The following is a 15,751-nucleotide window of genomic DNA, read 5'->3' as shown; positions in this document are numbered from 1 at the left end:
CCACGTAGATTCTACCAGACCACGGTCTGCATGCGGCTGGGTTCTTCACCGCCTTCATTGGCTCCCTCGTGCTGACCTGGGTGGCGCTTTTCTTCCTGGTTCGGTGTGAGTGTTTGAGGGGAAGCAGGCTCGGCAGACGTCAGGTGAGTCTCTGCGCATCTTCTTCCTGGAGGGCAGTTTGGGTGGTGAGGTTGAGGTTTATCCTCCAGTTTGATGGGTCTCAACCCTGGATCAGTGTCAGAATCCACTGTGGAGCTATGGAGGGATGCTCGCGTCCAGGCACACCTGCAGAGACTCACTGGGTGGTCCCACACATGTCCCCATCATTAGTCATTTTTTAAAAGCTCCCTGGATGCCTCTAACAAATGGCCAGAGTCGGGAAGCCCTGCAGTCTGGCTGCATAACTGGGCTCCCATCTGCGTGGCCAGCTTTGTATTCATGTCACACCCTAATTCAGGTCCTGTCGACACTCCTGCTGAAAAGTCTTTGGAGACTCACTTTATGCTCAGGGGGATGCGCGGCCTCCTATGCGTGGCTTGTAAAGCCCTTTGGTCCGGCCTGTGCCCACCTCTCCTGCCTCTTTCCTCTTCACACCTCAGCATCCCGCTCTTCCCAGGGATGTGGCGTTCCCTGAGAGTGCCGAGCTGTCCACACTCACACCGGACGCTGCCGCAGTCCTCTCTCTGCTCTCCAAGAGCACAGTTCTGACCCATCCTTTAAGACTCGGCTCAGGCCTTGTCTCTCCCTGGAAGTCACACTGGCCACTTGCTGGCTGGGGTAGGGGCCCTCTCTCAGTTCCCACTCTGGCTTCTGTAGACCCTGTCCAACACTTATCCTACTCTGTTAGGCCCGTCTGTGAACTCCGCAATCTCTGTGTTCCTCCCTTGGTCTGGATTCCCACAGAAGCACATCCAGAGACCAGGATCCAAATGCAAGTAGTTTATATGGGAAGTGATCCCAGGGCATGAGGGGGGCAGGAAGTGAGGCAGGAAGGGAAGGCAGCCAGTCAAGGTACCGCTGAGGCACCTGGAGCTTCCTCCCGCTCAGGGACTCTGGGGAGAGTGTAGAGCTAGCCTCAGTCATCCCACCTGGGGATATTTACCCACCAAATCCCATTGGTCGTTGATCCAGGGCAAGGGGTCAGGGGGCCAGGACAAAGGGTGACGGTATTTCCCTGTCATGGGCTCCAGGGAAAGAAGTGTAGGTGTTAGCTGGTGGATCTTGGTCTAGTGGGACTGACCGAGGTGGCGACGCGAGGGGACATGGGCAGAGAAGGGGTGGTGTCTGCTGCACCCCTCATTGCCCAGAAGGTACTCAGTAAATGCATGAAGGAGTGAACGAGCCTTCGGCCGGTCAGTGGATGGACAGGCAGAGGAAGGACAGCAGGGCGGCAGTCCATAGGGCAAGATGAGCTCTGTGAAACCGCTACCGGAAGGCGCAGCTGGGAGTCACCGTCCTTGGCAGGTTGTTCCTGCAGGGCCATGGAAACCTGGAACCGCTGTGTCTCAGTGTCACCGAGACGCACAACTACTTGCCAGGAGCATATGTCTGTTAAACGACTTGCTTCAAGCGGCCGAGCTTGGGGGCCCCTGTCTCTGGAGGCTGGAAGTGCTGTCCCCTGGTTCATTTTGTGTCTACTCCCTAGAGCAGAGGATTATCATCTCAAAGTGAGGTCAGCCCACAGTCTCCTTGGCAGGCAGCAGTGAGGGGAAGAAAGATGGCCATCTAATCAGACATCCCGCTTCCTCTCCCAAGGCTGTTATCAATCACAGAGCAGAACTGCCCCCACTGCTGTGATGAAGGAGTGGGATTCGTGTCCTGGAGATGAAAGGCTGATTGTTACAACTGTGAGAGGACAGCAAATTGTGAATTTGATTTAAGATCTGAAGACACTTTGCAGTATTTTTTTTTTCTTGCATCACAGAAAGAACTCTTTTCACGTTTTTCTTTATTTTTCCACTGTGGTGGTGACTAATGAGATATTGTACGCTAAGACGGAAGACAGCCTTTGGGTTAGATCTTCCGGGGATCAGACGCCAACCTGGCTCTATATGAGCTGCGTGAACTTGAATGATGTTCTTTCACCTCTCTGAGCTGCAGATGCCTTATGTGTAAAGTGGGGGCAACAACACTTATATAAATGTGCTGGTTTCCTGATATAACACACACAAGGCACAGGACAGGAATTCTTAACTGTTAGTGCTATAGGAGTTCTTAGGTGTTAGCACGCATTTCCATTTCTGCAGAATTAATGATATTAGGGACAAAACAGATATATCATCTATCCAGTCAGAGGTTTGGACTTAACTATATCTGCTGTCACTTCTATCTTATAATTCTATATTCTGATTAGAAACCAGCCAGATCCATGATGTTAAGGTCCATCTGCCAACTATGATTTTCCTCTATATGGTGATGATGGTGATATGGGATAATGATGATGGTAATGGTGATGATGGTGATGACAATGGTTATGATGGTGATGTTGGTGTGATGATGATGATGGTGGTGATGGTGATGATGATGATGGTTATGATGGTGATGTTGGTGGTGATGATGATGGTGATGATGGTGGTGATGATGATGATGATGGTGATGATGATGATGGTTATGATGGTGATTATGGTGGTGATGATGATGGTGATGATGGTGATGGTGATGGTGATGATGGTGGTGATGGTGATGATGATGGTGGTGGAAATGATGGTGAAATATTTTTATTATGTCTTTATAGGTTATAAAGGCCTTTCCATCCATTGCTTCATTTTATCCACACAACAGCCCTGTGCAGGGCTATCAGAATTATGATCCCATTTCTTTGATAAGAAAATGGAGGCTCAGGGAAGTGCAGTGTCTTGCCTGAGTTTACCCTGCTCACAGGTGGTGGGGCAAGCCAGGTTTTCTGACTACAGATCCCTGCCTTCCTTCGTGACTTTTCCAGCACGTGGCATTCACAAGAAGGCCCACTCATTGTTGTTTCTGAAATTCTCCTGAAGGTTCAGCATCACGAGAGCAGGTTGGAACACTCCCAGTTCATCTCAGCTGACGGCGTGAATGAGGATCTTGCTCTAAATGACCAAATGGTAGACATTCTGTCTTCAGAGGACCCCGGGAGCATGCTTCAAGCCTTAGAGGAGTAAGAATTCTAAGTTACTTTATACTTCCGCAGATGGGGTGAATGTTGTAACTGCAGCGGCCTGAGAACAAACATTGAGTATATTTCATTCACTTATTCATTCAGTCAGTCATTTCTTTGTCAGTTGTCATAATCAAACAACTGCTGTGCACTGAACACTATGCTTGGTATTTGGGAAAAGAGATGAATAAGACACAGTTGGTGCTGTGAGGCAGTCTGATCTAGTGGGGAAGACCAGCACATAACCAGAAGTGACCGTAGGAATTTGATGTGTGCCATGCTGAAAGGAGGATCAGGGCTCGCCGAGCCCAGAAGGGATGTAATTACCTCTCGGAGGGTCATGGAAATGCTTTCCGGGGGACCTGATCTTTTAGCTAATTCTTGAAGTGTGGGTAGAAGCTTTCCAAGTGGATTAAGGGAGGAAAGGCTTTTCAGGCAGAGAGAAGAAAGGGTGGATGTGAGGATAGGACATGAGCGAAATACGTTTGGTGAAGCGTGAGTAGCTTGGTGTGGTTGACGAGTGGATGGGGTATTGCGTATAGTAAAATAGAGGCCGCGGCAGCTGGAGAGAGAGGCCAGACCAGGCCATGTTCATTTGATGAACTGAATACAGTTCTTTTTATTTGTTTAATAAATACCGATAATGTCCCTCCTATGTATAATAGAACATAGAGCCAGATGGTTCAAAAAGCTTTAACAAGCCCGTGAGGCAGGTATTGCTGTTTTCACCATCTCGCTGATGAGGACCTGAGAGAGGTGAGGAGCTGGCCCCGGGGCACACGCTAGTAGGTGGGCCAGGTGTCAGAGCCAGGCAGTCTGGCTCCAGGGTCCATGCCCTTAGTCAGGAAGCTGCATGGCCCACAGTTGCTCCTGGTGGGGCATGTGGTCCACTGTCTGCTAGTTGCCCATCACTCTGGAAAGCTCATCAACTTGGCCTTTCCCTCTTTCCCTTCAGCAAATATTTACAGCTGACTTCTTTGTATGTTTCCTTATTTCAGTTTCCGCTTGTCTGCCAAAATTCTCAATTATCTCTTATTTCCTCAGACAACTTAAGCATAATTATTTTAAAGTCTCTCTCTCAAAACTCCGTTATCTTTGCCCCATTTTGTACTTGTTGTGTGTTGTTCCTCTTGGTTTGTGATCGTATTTTCTTGACTCCTCGTCTGCCCGGGTAGTTTTGATTGTGTGCCAGACATTGTGTAGAAAATTGGGAGGACAGTTTGAGGACTAGGATGATGGTGTCTCCTTCCAGGCAGCTGGAGGTGTGATTATGGATGCCCTCCATTCACTCAGAGACTGAGATCACTCAGAGTGGGGCTTCGTTTCCTTCAAGGGCTCGTCTGCTCCAGGTATGGATCTCCCTCACTATCTGATAGTAGGGCATTTCCTTGAAAGCTTTCGTAAGCTGAAATGGCATAAGACAAAGAAACAATTGCCATTCATTTATATGGGAAAATTTTTTGAGCCTTCCCAGACCCAGAAAATAACCAAATCATACCAAATAACACATAGAACCTAAAATAACACTAACATGTAGTAAAACCAGAAATAATGTGATATGAATGATAAATACACAGCCTGTGTAAAGTAGAAATGATGTCTGTACGGTGTAGTTTCACTTCCCAGGGTTGGCAAGGCAGTGGGCTCCCTGGGAGGCTGAGAGGTGGTGGTGGTGGTGATGTGTTAGGCTGAGTCGTCGGAGGTTGGGGCGGTGGGAGGTACAGGAGACGGGGCTGTAGGAGAGAGGAGGAGTGTCCTCTGTTAACATCTCATCATGTCTGAATCCATCCGGGCAGGCGGGTCTCTGATGTCTACACCTTCTTCCATGTCTGCCTGTCTCCACGTCGAAGGTCAAGGTCTGTCATCTGTCGTGGCTGCTGTGGAAGGCTTGAAATAGGACAGTATGCGTGGGGCATAGTCTCTGTAATGGCTGGCTGCAAAACACATGCTGAGCACTATTTTCACTCTCCACCTTTTTTTGTAAAAGCAAAAATCCTCTTCGGATTTCTCTTGGTTACTGAAAGCAGGCACTAAGGCAGGTCTGAAAAAGTGAAGTGGTGTAAAGTGAACTTTCAGATAGCGGGGGAAACCTGTGTCCCTTTACTCCTAAGGCATTTGTATGAACGGAAAGGCCACAGGATGTTTCCAGGGTAACCCCTCCTCGGAGTCTCTGGCCTCGAGTTTCCGCCTCCCCGGTTCTACAAGTCTGTTGAAAATCCTGCAGAGCTTGTCAGCGTCTGGGCCCCCTTCTCGGATCAGCAGATGCCTTTAGGAACAGGGTGGCCTCCAACGTGGGATTGCCCTCTCGGAGCTTCCTTGTTCTGCTGGATCTTGACCTCTTATTTATTCACTGCCTCGTTAGCTCTCAGATAATCTTCAAACTGATTTTCTTTCTGCCCCGATTTTCTAATTGTTTTCAATGGGACAACTTGTCCAAATCACCTAGAGCATCCTCAGTGGGAACAGACTCCTGAAGGGATCTCAGTGTAAACCACACTGTAGGGGATGAACCAGACACAGTCCCTGGCATCAGAGGCCACCGTGCGGGAGGGAGACATGGGAACAGACAAGGCTCACAACAGCATGGAGAGTAGGGCTGCTGAGAGCGTCGGTCAAGGCCGTGGTCCCTGGGTTTAGATCCGAGTTCAAATGTGGGCTGTGCCACCAAGTGGCCTTGGTTACGTTACTTAAGCAAAGGCCTAGGCTGGGGAGGAGGGGCTGAGTCACTGAGGCTTCTGGATGTCAGGCTCCACAGCGGGCACTGGAGACCCTGGGCATGGTTTTTAATGTGGGCAGATTTGTGTTTTAAAAGGCTACTTGAGGCAAATGGAGAATGACTTAGAGGAGAGAGCGTGGGAGACTGTTGTAGGAGGTGTTGGTGTGAGACCCAGGCAGGACCAGCAGGCTGGGGGCGGTTATTCAGGAAGAGCCTACAGAACTTGGTAATGATCGTTAGGTGACTGCGTATGTATGCGCAGGGGGGCGTGGTTTGGACATTGAAGGGGCGGGAGAAATCTGGGATGACTCCACAGGGTTCTGGGTTTTTTTGTTAGCTTGTGTTTTTAAGTAGGAGAGGAGGGAGCATCCGACTGCTCCAGTAGATCCAGAGGCTGCAGAAATGTCCAGCGAGAGGAGAAACGAGAGGGGTCCACCTTCACAAGAGCAGTTTGATGCTGGGTCTGGGGCAGAGGTCTTTGGAAGATCCATTTGTGCCAAATACACCATCTAAGCAGATTGAGTTCTTACATGGTTATATCAGATTTTTATTTTTAATTTCCTTGCTTTCTTATATACTGATGATTGTTAGTACAGAGGCCATGTGAGAACCCCTCAAACTAGATTCCATTTTCAGCACACTTTTTCTGATTCTAGATTCGAGATGCACAGCTTCATTTGCTCACTGCCCACTGGGGAGTAATTTCTGTGGATTTGGAGTCATCACGATGCTGATAAGCTATAATACCATATATTTTGTGTAATACCTCGTATTTGTGCAGCATTTAGAAATGTGCAGTCTCTTTCACACACCCTGTTTAGTTTGGTCCCCATGCCAGTGCTCCTTGGTGGGGCATCTTATCTTCAGCACTTGATAGCTGAAGAATCTGGTGCTCAGCTGGGTAAAGAGGTTTATCCGTAGTCATACATCTGCTAAGTGACAGGACAAGACTTGAGCTTTCTCAGTTTTTAATTCAGTCTTGGACACATTTTACACATATTCTCTGAGCCTCAGTGTCCTCATCTCTCGGCTGGGGACACCATAAGCTCCCACCTTGGGATACTGTAAAGTTTAATGACGTGAGGGAGACGTGGTGGTAAAGAGTCCTCCTATGGCGTTGCTCCTGGACGGGGGTCTGATTTAAAGGGAGATTAGCAGATAACTACGAGAAGCGTTCAAGATCATCGGCACTTCCTTGAGTCTTTCTCCGGAACGTTGCAGACAGCAGCTGAAAATGGGAGAGCCTGAAAGCACAATGGAGCAGCTGTGTGATCCCGTCTCCCTGAAAGCTGGAAATGGGGTTGGGTGGTGGGTAGAGATGGACCCAAGATGGAACGAGGGACAGAGGACCTCTTCCTCCTTCCAGTGACTGCGCACTGGCCTCAGAGAAGACCTCCAGTGGCCTGCTCGTTGCTCTTTGTGAGCTGAGTGGGTGTTCTATGGGGAGAGGGGCCTTCGTCCTGCTTGAAAGGGTGCCCCTTCCAGCCGAGCGCCTGCCTGCAGCGCGAGGCCTTCAGCTCCGTGAGCACAGGGCTGGCCTTTCACCTGCTGGGAGTCGGCCTTATAAATCCATTTCTGGGTGCCAGGTTGCACGGCTTGGCTGGTTGGGCTTTGTGCAGCCTTTCGGATGTGATCCTTCATTTTAACTTCATTCCCTGATCACAATGCCAAGGATGACAAATTAAAATTTGCCACCGTCCAAGAGGGAGGAGTGGGTGAGCAGTGGGCAGGAAGGGGGTAGTTACCGGTAGAGATTCATAAATGTCTCTTTTTATGTGAAGTGGTCTGAGCGGGTGATTATCGCAGTGTTTCCTAGCTAAAAGTCCATTTTCTTCCAAAACATGAACATGAAAAGTAGAGTGCAATGATTTGGTTTGTATGCTCAGCACCCAGGTATTTAATTTGTATGTAGATAGCGCTCTGTAACCTGCTGACCAGAGTGATTAGTACTTTCAAATAGGAAAGTATTGATCCTCCTGTTTTTGTTTTTGTTTCAAAAACTGATGGAGTATAAGAAACCCAGTCTCCCTTTATCCCTACGTCATATGGCATTGTTAGTAGCTGTTGCAGTTTGCTGGCCCTGGTGCTTAAATGCAATAGGGATGTTGAGATTTCCCAAGATTTCATTCTTGTAAATCACCTGGTGGCTCTGGATTTTATATCTATTTCTCCTTGGGAGCCGATCTTATTTTGCCTGAGGAGTGTTTAACGTTGATTATTAAGCATGAGCTGAGAGGTTTGGCTTGAGAGGTAAATTTATTCCTGCCCTCCCCTCTCCCAGCTTTCCACCCTCCCTCCACGTCCCAACATTCAGTATTTATGGGATGCCATTTCTGTTTCAGGCACCGTGGTTGGACGCTCATTTTAGGGACCTGGATTTTCTTTTTTTTAATCATAGCATTGTCAATTACTTTTAATCTTTCCATCTTGACTTAGAGTCAGGCTTAGGCGCTCCCGGAAAGAAAATGTCACTCAGAGTGTGAGGGATCTGTATGCTTGGCAATCTGTGATAGTCTCCACACTACAAATAGCCTTTTTCTCTAGCAAATCGTTTATCCCATTTGTGATTCTTACATGAGGTTTAGCTGGGATTCTAAATACGCCATTAGGTGACTTGATTGCCACCTCATTTCTCAGAACCCTCGGAGTGATAACTCTGCTCTATCTTGCTGATTTATTTTTGACGAAGAGCATTTTCTTGGTTTGCTTGGTTGTTTATCTCTTACCTGATTTATTCATAGGCTGCAGAGAGGATTCGAGGAAGGAAGATTTCCTTTGATTTCTATCAGGCTCCTTGCCTGTTGTCATAATGAAGGTGGGTCAGCTGCAGGCATGCTGGGATGGGGGGAAGGAGGAACTGGGCAGGACAGGCTGGTCCCAGAAGCTTCTAGAAGCCTGGAGTGCCCATGGTGTTTTAGCTCCGGCTTTGCTCTGGTCCTGACCACCGTGGAGAGCCTCACAACCATGATCTTGTTTAATTCTCACAGCAACTCTCACTTTTTGGACAAGGAAGCTGACTTCAGAAAGGTTTATTGGTTTTGCCTAAGGTCACACAGTGATAATGGCTTTGGGCTGAGGCCTGAATGCTTTCAAATCCACTGTTCTTTTGACAGAACAGCTTTTAAAAAGATTGAGCTTGGGTTTTTCCAGTGAGGCAAAGAAAAAGGAAGAAAAGAAAGCTCAGGCCTGTGTTTACTTCCTGTTATTCGAGGAAAGCTTATCGCTGTCTTTTCGTGCTGCCAACATCACCTTCTAAACTGTCTCAGAATTGCGTTTCGTTCGAAGTGGGTGTTCAATGAGTATTTGCTGAATTGAGGCTTTTAAATACGTGTATTGAGTTGGTTTTAGGTGCCAACTGTATGTTACGTTTTTACAACCACCGTCCTTTTCATTCCTCACAAAGGCTCTGGAGAGAAGTGATCCTGTGCCTCATCTCTGAAACCGGGAAGCCCAGGGATATTAAGCCACTCGCCCAGGTTCTTCGTTTATTCATTCTCATATGGGCTTGTTTGTTCATGCATGTGTGCAATAATTTTTAAAAATTAATTAGTTGACTGGTTATTTCGGCAGACCCCTGCTGAGGGTCCGGTCCGCACCAGTCCCTGGCTGGATGCTGGCAAATTCTCCATCTAGGCTTTTGTCGTCGTGGAACTTCCACCTGCAACGTGCAAATGCCGACACCGATAACTGCACAATTCCGCCCGGTGGCTGTGCAGGAATGAGGCGCTCTGTGAAGGAATAGTGGGGGGGCCCACCCGCTTTAGGGGCTCGGGGGGGCTGTCTAAGGAGGGCCTGTTAACCTCAGACCTAAGTGACGAGCCCTCCATGGGGGGCAGCGTGTACAGAACTCAGGGGACAAGGCATCGACTGTCAAAAAGAGGACGAGGCCAGGCTGGCAGGAGCACGGGGCAGGTGGACTGGAGGGTCACACGCAGCCAGCGCGAGGCCTCACCTGGAGCACCACCGCTGCCATTCTTTACCCCAAAACTCTGATTTGTTTCATATCACACAGGGAGTCGGGAGCCACCTTATTTGTCTGTTTTGTAATGTTGTCCTCTGTCTTCCCCGTCTAGGCAGTAAGTTCACGAGGGCCGGGACTTTCTGTCCCGTTCACTGATCTCTCCCTCATGCCTCAAACAGTGCCTGGCACACAGTAGGTGCTATGGGGTGATGTTCTTGATGCAGAGTGGCCAGCAGATAAAATTAGAGGCTGTGCAGTTAATCTGATAGCAAAGGTTACAGAAAGATGCGATGTTACTCAAACCAGAAGACAGCACAGCCTGTTCCAGATATGATGTGGCCTCACAGATTGCCCAGGGTTCCCCTGGGGACGTCCAGCTGCAGCTGGGACAACTTTGCAGAGTGGCATTCTGCCGGGAGCCAGAAGCCCTCTCAGCCGTAGGCACAGAGCCATTCCACTGCCTCCCATCGTCCAGTAGGGCTGCGCAATTGCCCCTCACTCAGGACAGAGCAAAGGCCAGTTTCCCAGGAGGACCCTCCAGGATGTAGGTCTGTCTGACGTCCATCCTACAGGCTCCATAAGTACTAGTGGAATCAGGAATGAATGGGGAATAATCATCAGGACCAGCTGATGGATCGGGAGTGGAGTTTGAGGGCAAAGAGCCGTCAAGGGCGATGCCTAAGTTTCAGGCTGAGCCACTGGGTGGATGCAGTGCTATTTCCTAAGATGAGGGAAGACGGGAGGATTGAGTTTGGAGGAAAAGATCGAGAGTTATTTTTGGACATGACAGCTTAAAGATGCCCTGGAGACACCCGGATGGAGATGTCGAGTCGGCAGTCAACGTATAGGTCTGTTCTCAGATGAAAGTTCTGGGCTGGAGATGGTTAATTGAAGATGCGGATTGATGAAGGAACCTGTGGAGAGAGGACAGAGAGGGAAGGGAACCAGGACAACACCCGAAGGATTCCAGCGTTTAGAAGTTAGAAAAGTAAGAGGAACTCAGGAGAATGAGGAGGTCGGAAAAGCCAAGAGAAAGGGTGTCCCCCAGGAAGGGGCTGACCAGCCGTGTCTAATCTTGCCTCCAGTTCAATTGAGTGAGGACAAAGAGGTGTCTTGTCTTTCGCTACTGGATATCATTGATGAGCAGAGCAGGTTTGGGGGAGAGGCAGGGGCAGAAAGCCAGAGCAGGGTGACTGTGTTGAATGGTGACAATACATATGGACAAGCCTTTCAAGGTGCTTTGCTGTGAAGGGGAGCAGAGAAATGGAGCAGCAGCTTCCGGAGAACATGGGGCCATGAGAGGGAATGTTTGTGAGTGATGCCCGAGCACCTTAGCATTCTGAGGGGGACGGTCCACTGAGAGAAGGGGAGACTGATGGAGCCAGAGGAGAGGGACAGTGCAGAAAAGAGAAGGTGGGAGGAGATGGAAGCACTGGAGAGGGGCCGTCACCCGTCACACTGGGAAGGAAGGCCCAGAATATACTTAGGTGCACACAGGTGTGGCCGGGGGAGGAGCGAACATGGCACACACCTGTCTGCAGCTTCTCAATGAAGCACAAGGTGAGGACATCGGGGAGAGGAGAGTAGGGCTGTAGGAAAGGCTGGACTCGTCCTGCCAGAGTGGGGAAGTGGCTCCCTAGAGAAAGCCCAAAGAATTCCCAGGCAGGTGGAGAGCGCATCTGAGGCTGGCGGTCCCAGCCTGCCTGGGTGAGGCCTCTCCCCGACAGTGCTCTGGGGGGAGGTGCAGAGGCCGCCGAAGAGACTTCAGGAGGCTGGACCCAGGGGAGGGGGTAGGGGAAGAGGCCTTAGTCTCTGAAAGAGAGTGGTCCTAGACCCTCAGTTCCCTCCTCACCCCAATACCCCATACGGATAACTGCTGTCTAGCCGTTCCTAGGTGTCTGGAAGGGTGGAGTCGGAGTTCACCTAGAGCACCAAGCGGCCGACACAGGCATTCTGGGTACAGCATCCAGCTCAGGTGGAAGGCAGGTCTGTCCTCACACCTGTGCCTTGCTTTTGGGGTTCCTGCAAGATGGTGGGCTCCCGCTGGTGCCTGACAAGCCAGAGCAGGATTTTTATGGGGGACATAACGGGGACTGCTGCAGAGCAGAGCAGCGGTGACGCCTGCCTGGTTTCCATGGCAACCCTCACTGTCATCTTCCCAGCAAGGTGAGGGTTTCTTGGAGGAGTTCTGTGTTTAACAGACACCTTCTTTCAGCAAGTGTTTACTGAGCTCCCGCTGAGCCCCTAGTGTCTGCTAGGCGAGGTGCTGGAGAGGGAGCCAAGAAAAGCAAGGACCCCCAGAATGCCCACCGTCTACAGGGGAAAACAACTCACACACAAATAAATACAGCCCAATGAGACAGCACAAGCTGGGAGAATCATCAGCTGTTTCTCATCCCTGCACTCCAGTCGATTCCCAAAGGCACATGCCCCATTTCCTGTATCCTCCGGAGATCATCTGTGGCTCTGTGCACATTCACACGTGTACTCCTTTATTAAAATGCAAAATAATAGCATGCTTTGCACACTGCTCTGCTCCCCTTTTACCCACTCTGTAACAATCTTGGAAATTGTTCAGTATCCATACCTACAGAACTACCTTGCTTTTTTTATTTGGTGAGGAAGATTTTCCCTGAGTTAACATCCATTGCCAATCTTCCTCTTTTTTTTTTTTTTTACTTGAGGAAGATTAGCCCTAAGCTAACATCTGTGCCATTCTTCCTCTATTTTGTATGTGGGGTGCCTCCACAGCATGGCTGGTGAGTGGAGTAGGTCTGTGCCCAGGATCCGAGCCTGTGGAACTTTAACCGCTCGGCCACGGGGCCGGCCCCTACTTTGGTTTTTTAAGTAGTTGCATACTATCCCAATAACAGTAATGATTACTGAATTTTTTGAGAATTTCATATGAATGAGACCCTGATCTGATTGTTTTATGTACATTAATTAACCTATTTACTCCTCAAAGCAGCCTCTGAGCTAAGTGCTGTTTACAGATGATGGAAATAAAGAACAGAGAATTTAAGTCACTTGCCCAAAGTCACAAGGCACGTGAGAGAATGAGTGTCCGGAGCCCACGCCTTAAGCACCATGCTCCATGGCCCCAGCGATCAGAGGGTTGTTAACCAGCCCCCAGTGAGGGCTATGTAGTTGTTTCTGATCGGTTCCCTTCTTGGTCAGTGCTGCAGTGCACATCCGGGCACAGACATCTTTATGCACGTGTGCAAGGTTATCAGTAGCATGCATTCTTTAAAGGGAATGGCTGCGTTAATATGTATTTTTTAAAAAAATAGATGTTGTTGGATTTCCCACCGTGGAGGCCAGACGGATTTCCCACCCGCAGCATATGAGTTTCTCTGTCACATACCCTAATAGGAGGGTCTGCTGATGTTTCTATCTGGGTCAGTCTGCTAGGAAACCACAGCCCCTCCCTGGAGCTTTAATTCTGCTCTTTTCTGCTAATGTGTGAGGTTGGGCGTCTTCTTGCGTGTTGAAGAGCTCGTTGTGTTTCCTCGTCTGGTAAGCGGAGGGCATGGCCTGGACTTGGCGCTGAAGCGCGTGGGTTGCAGTGTGAGTCCCTGACTCCTGGCTCCAACACTCAATCATTTGATGACCTTGAGCCCAGTCTGTAACCTCCTTAGGCCTCAGTGTCCTCGTGTGAACACCAGGATGGTGATGGCGCCCACTGCACGGGAGGTGAGGGCTTCGTGAGCTCACATGTGCCCGGGCTGAGCACGGGGTGCCTGGCTCATAGGAAGAGATTCACCTGTTTCCAGTCATTTTAGTTCGTGGCTCTGGTCTGCCCATTGAACCTCATGATTTCTTTCCAGGTGCAGCTTCATAGATTTTGCAGAAATGGACGCAGTTACTCGGTGACTCCTGGCTCCTTGTTCCTTGCTCTGCCCAAGCATGTCATGTACTTGTGTAGTCCACAGTCAGGGCCAAGGGGCTGGAAATGCAACTGTGAGCCCAACAGGCAGGGTCTTGGCCTCCTGGAGGTCATAGTCTAGAGGGAGAGACAGGCATTCCTCAGAGAACCACGTGGACAAATATGTGGTTACCCACCATGCTGGGCACCATGAAGCTCCACCACCCGTCCTTAGCACAGCGTCTGCCCTGTAACCAGCACCAGTCCTGACAAATAGAAAAGTGACCCTGAGTGCTCGGTAAATGTGGCGAATGAGTGAACAAGAATGGGATTATTACTGTGGTTGTGTCCAGTGCACATAAAGCGAGAAGGACAAAAGTGAGAAATCTTTAACTCTGAGCGAGAGAGACAGTGAAAAGCCCAGAAGAAGGTCTTCACCCCCAGAAAGGGTAGTGCTGGCCCCACGAGGGGACAGACATTCCCTCAGGGTTCCAGGATGACACACCTTGGAGGTGGCTGTCATGAGATGTCGGAATGTGTGGTGAAGGGTAAACAAGCCATGAAGGGCACATTTTATTTGTATGCATCAATGAGTGGAAAAATAAAACTTTTTTTGGTTATGTAATAGTACACCCTTGTTAACTCGGGGAAAGGACAAATGTGGGATGAAAACCATTTCCACAAATTGCTGGTCAGTTAATAGCTGACCTTAAGTGTATAGTGACTTCCACTTCCCTGGGAAAACAGACTCTTAGAGTATTGATCCTACAAAGGATCTTAGAGGTCAAATGGTCTAAATTGTTGGCCGGAGCAGAAATATTCTCTCTAGTATGCCTAAGATGGCCAACCCATTTCTATTTGGGTATCTCGTTGACGGTGAGGGACTTCCATCCATGGGAGGTTGCTGTTTTGGGTTGAATTGTGTCCCCCCAAAAGATATGTTGACGTCCCAACCCCCAGTACCAGCGAATGTGACCCTATTTGGAAATAGCATCTTTGCATATGTAATCAAGCTAAGATGAGGTCGTTTGAGTGGGCCTTAAACAATACGACTGGAGTCCTTATGAGAAGAGAGAAATTAGGACACAGAGACACAGGGGAGAACGTGACGTGAAGATAAAGGCAGAGATCAGGGTGATGCTTCTACCAGCCAAGGAACGCCGAGGATTGCCCGCAACCCCAGAAGCTGGGGGAGAGGCATGGAATGGATTCTCCCTCATGGTCCTCAGAAGCAACCAACTCTATCAGCACCTTGATTTTTGGATTTCTGGCTTCTAGATCTGTGACCCAATACACTCTAGTTGTCTTGAACCACCCGGTTTGAGAAACGTTGTTACAGCAGCTCCAGGAAACAAATGCAGTTGCCCATCTTGGTGTTGGGCAGCTTGTATTCCTTAAAAGGCCCTCCTTTATTTTTAGCCAGAAATCCACATTTATAGTTCTCTGTGAGAAAACAGCGCAAACCGCCCGGTGAGCTGTGGTGTCATCCTGACACATCATCTCCTCGGGGCCTCTCACCTTGCCCTCCGAGAGCTCTCCCAGTTCTTTCCGTCTCACGGCCAGCCCTGGGCTCCCAGCCATTGCCGTGTCTTCACTAGCCTCCTGCGCTAAGCTCGCATCCATCCCTGAGCGTCCGTCCATTCTCCACACACCAGCCGGGGAGTCTTTTCAGTGACCCTCACTGGGGCGCTTGTTGCTGGATGCCCTAAAGCCCAATCCTCACCACGGCCTGCAAGGCTCCCTGTCATCTGCCCAAGACTGGAGGGAGCCTGGACTGCAGATGTGTCGTGTGCACAGGATCGCAGTTGCCGGATATCTCTAAGGTGCCGTGAAGGAGATGGTGGAATCCGGGGCAATGATGTAAATTCTAGGGAGGCGGATTTTAGCCAATTATGAAGAAGACCTTTCTAACCTTCTGCACTCCCCCATAGTGGAACAGCCTGCGTGGAGAAGCAGTTACCTCCCCATCACCATGCATGTGCAAAGCAAAAGCTTGGGGACTCTCTGGTAGGGGAAATATTGAGGAAATCTCAGTATTAGTTGGAAAGATAACTTAGCTGACATCTAAGGTTT

The 15,751-nt window shown here is 49.5% G+C and overlaps 1 protein-coding gene across 4 annotated transcripts in view; it reads left to right on the top strand.

The window, feature by feature from the left end:
- Positions 1–15,751, top strand: part of EVC2 (EvC ciliary complex subunit 2) — a 130,886-nt gene that overhangs the window by 42,937 nt on the left and 72,198 nt on the right. For all 4 annotated transcript variants that reach the window (XM_070613279.1, XM_070613281.1, XM_070613282.1 and 1 more), the window contains exons 8-9: positions 9–143; positions 2,997–3,136. In XM_070613279.1, the coding sequence (XP_070469380.1) occupies positions 9–143; positions 2,997–3,136 (275 nt within the window). The remainder of the gene's footprint in view (positions 1–8; positions 144–2,996; positions 3,137–15,751) is intronic.

The sequence above is a fragment of the Equus przewalskii genome, chromosome 3 (assembly GCF_037783145.1).
Source record: "Equus przewalskii isolate Varuska chromosome 3, EquPr2, whole genome shotgun sequence".
NCBI classification, from domain to species: domain Eukaryota; kingdom Metazoa; phylum Chordata; class Mammalia; order Perissodactyla; family Equidae; genus Equus; species Equus przewalskii.
This window is presented reverse-complemented; position numbering and strand designations above follow the sequence as displayed.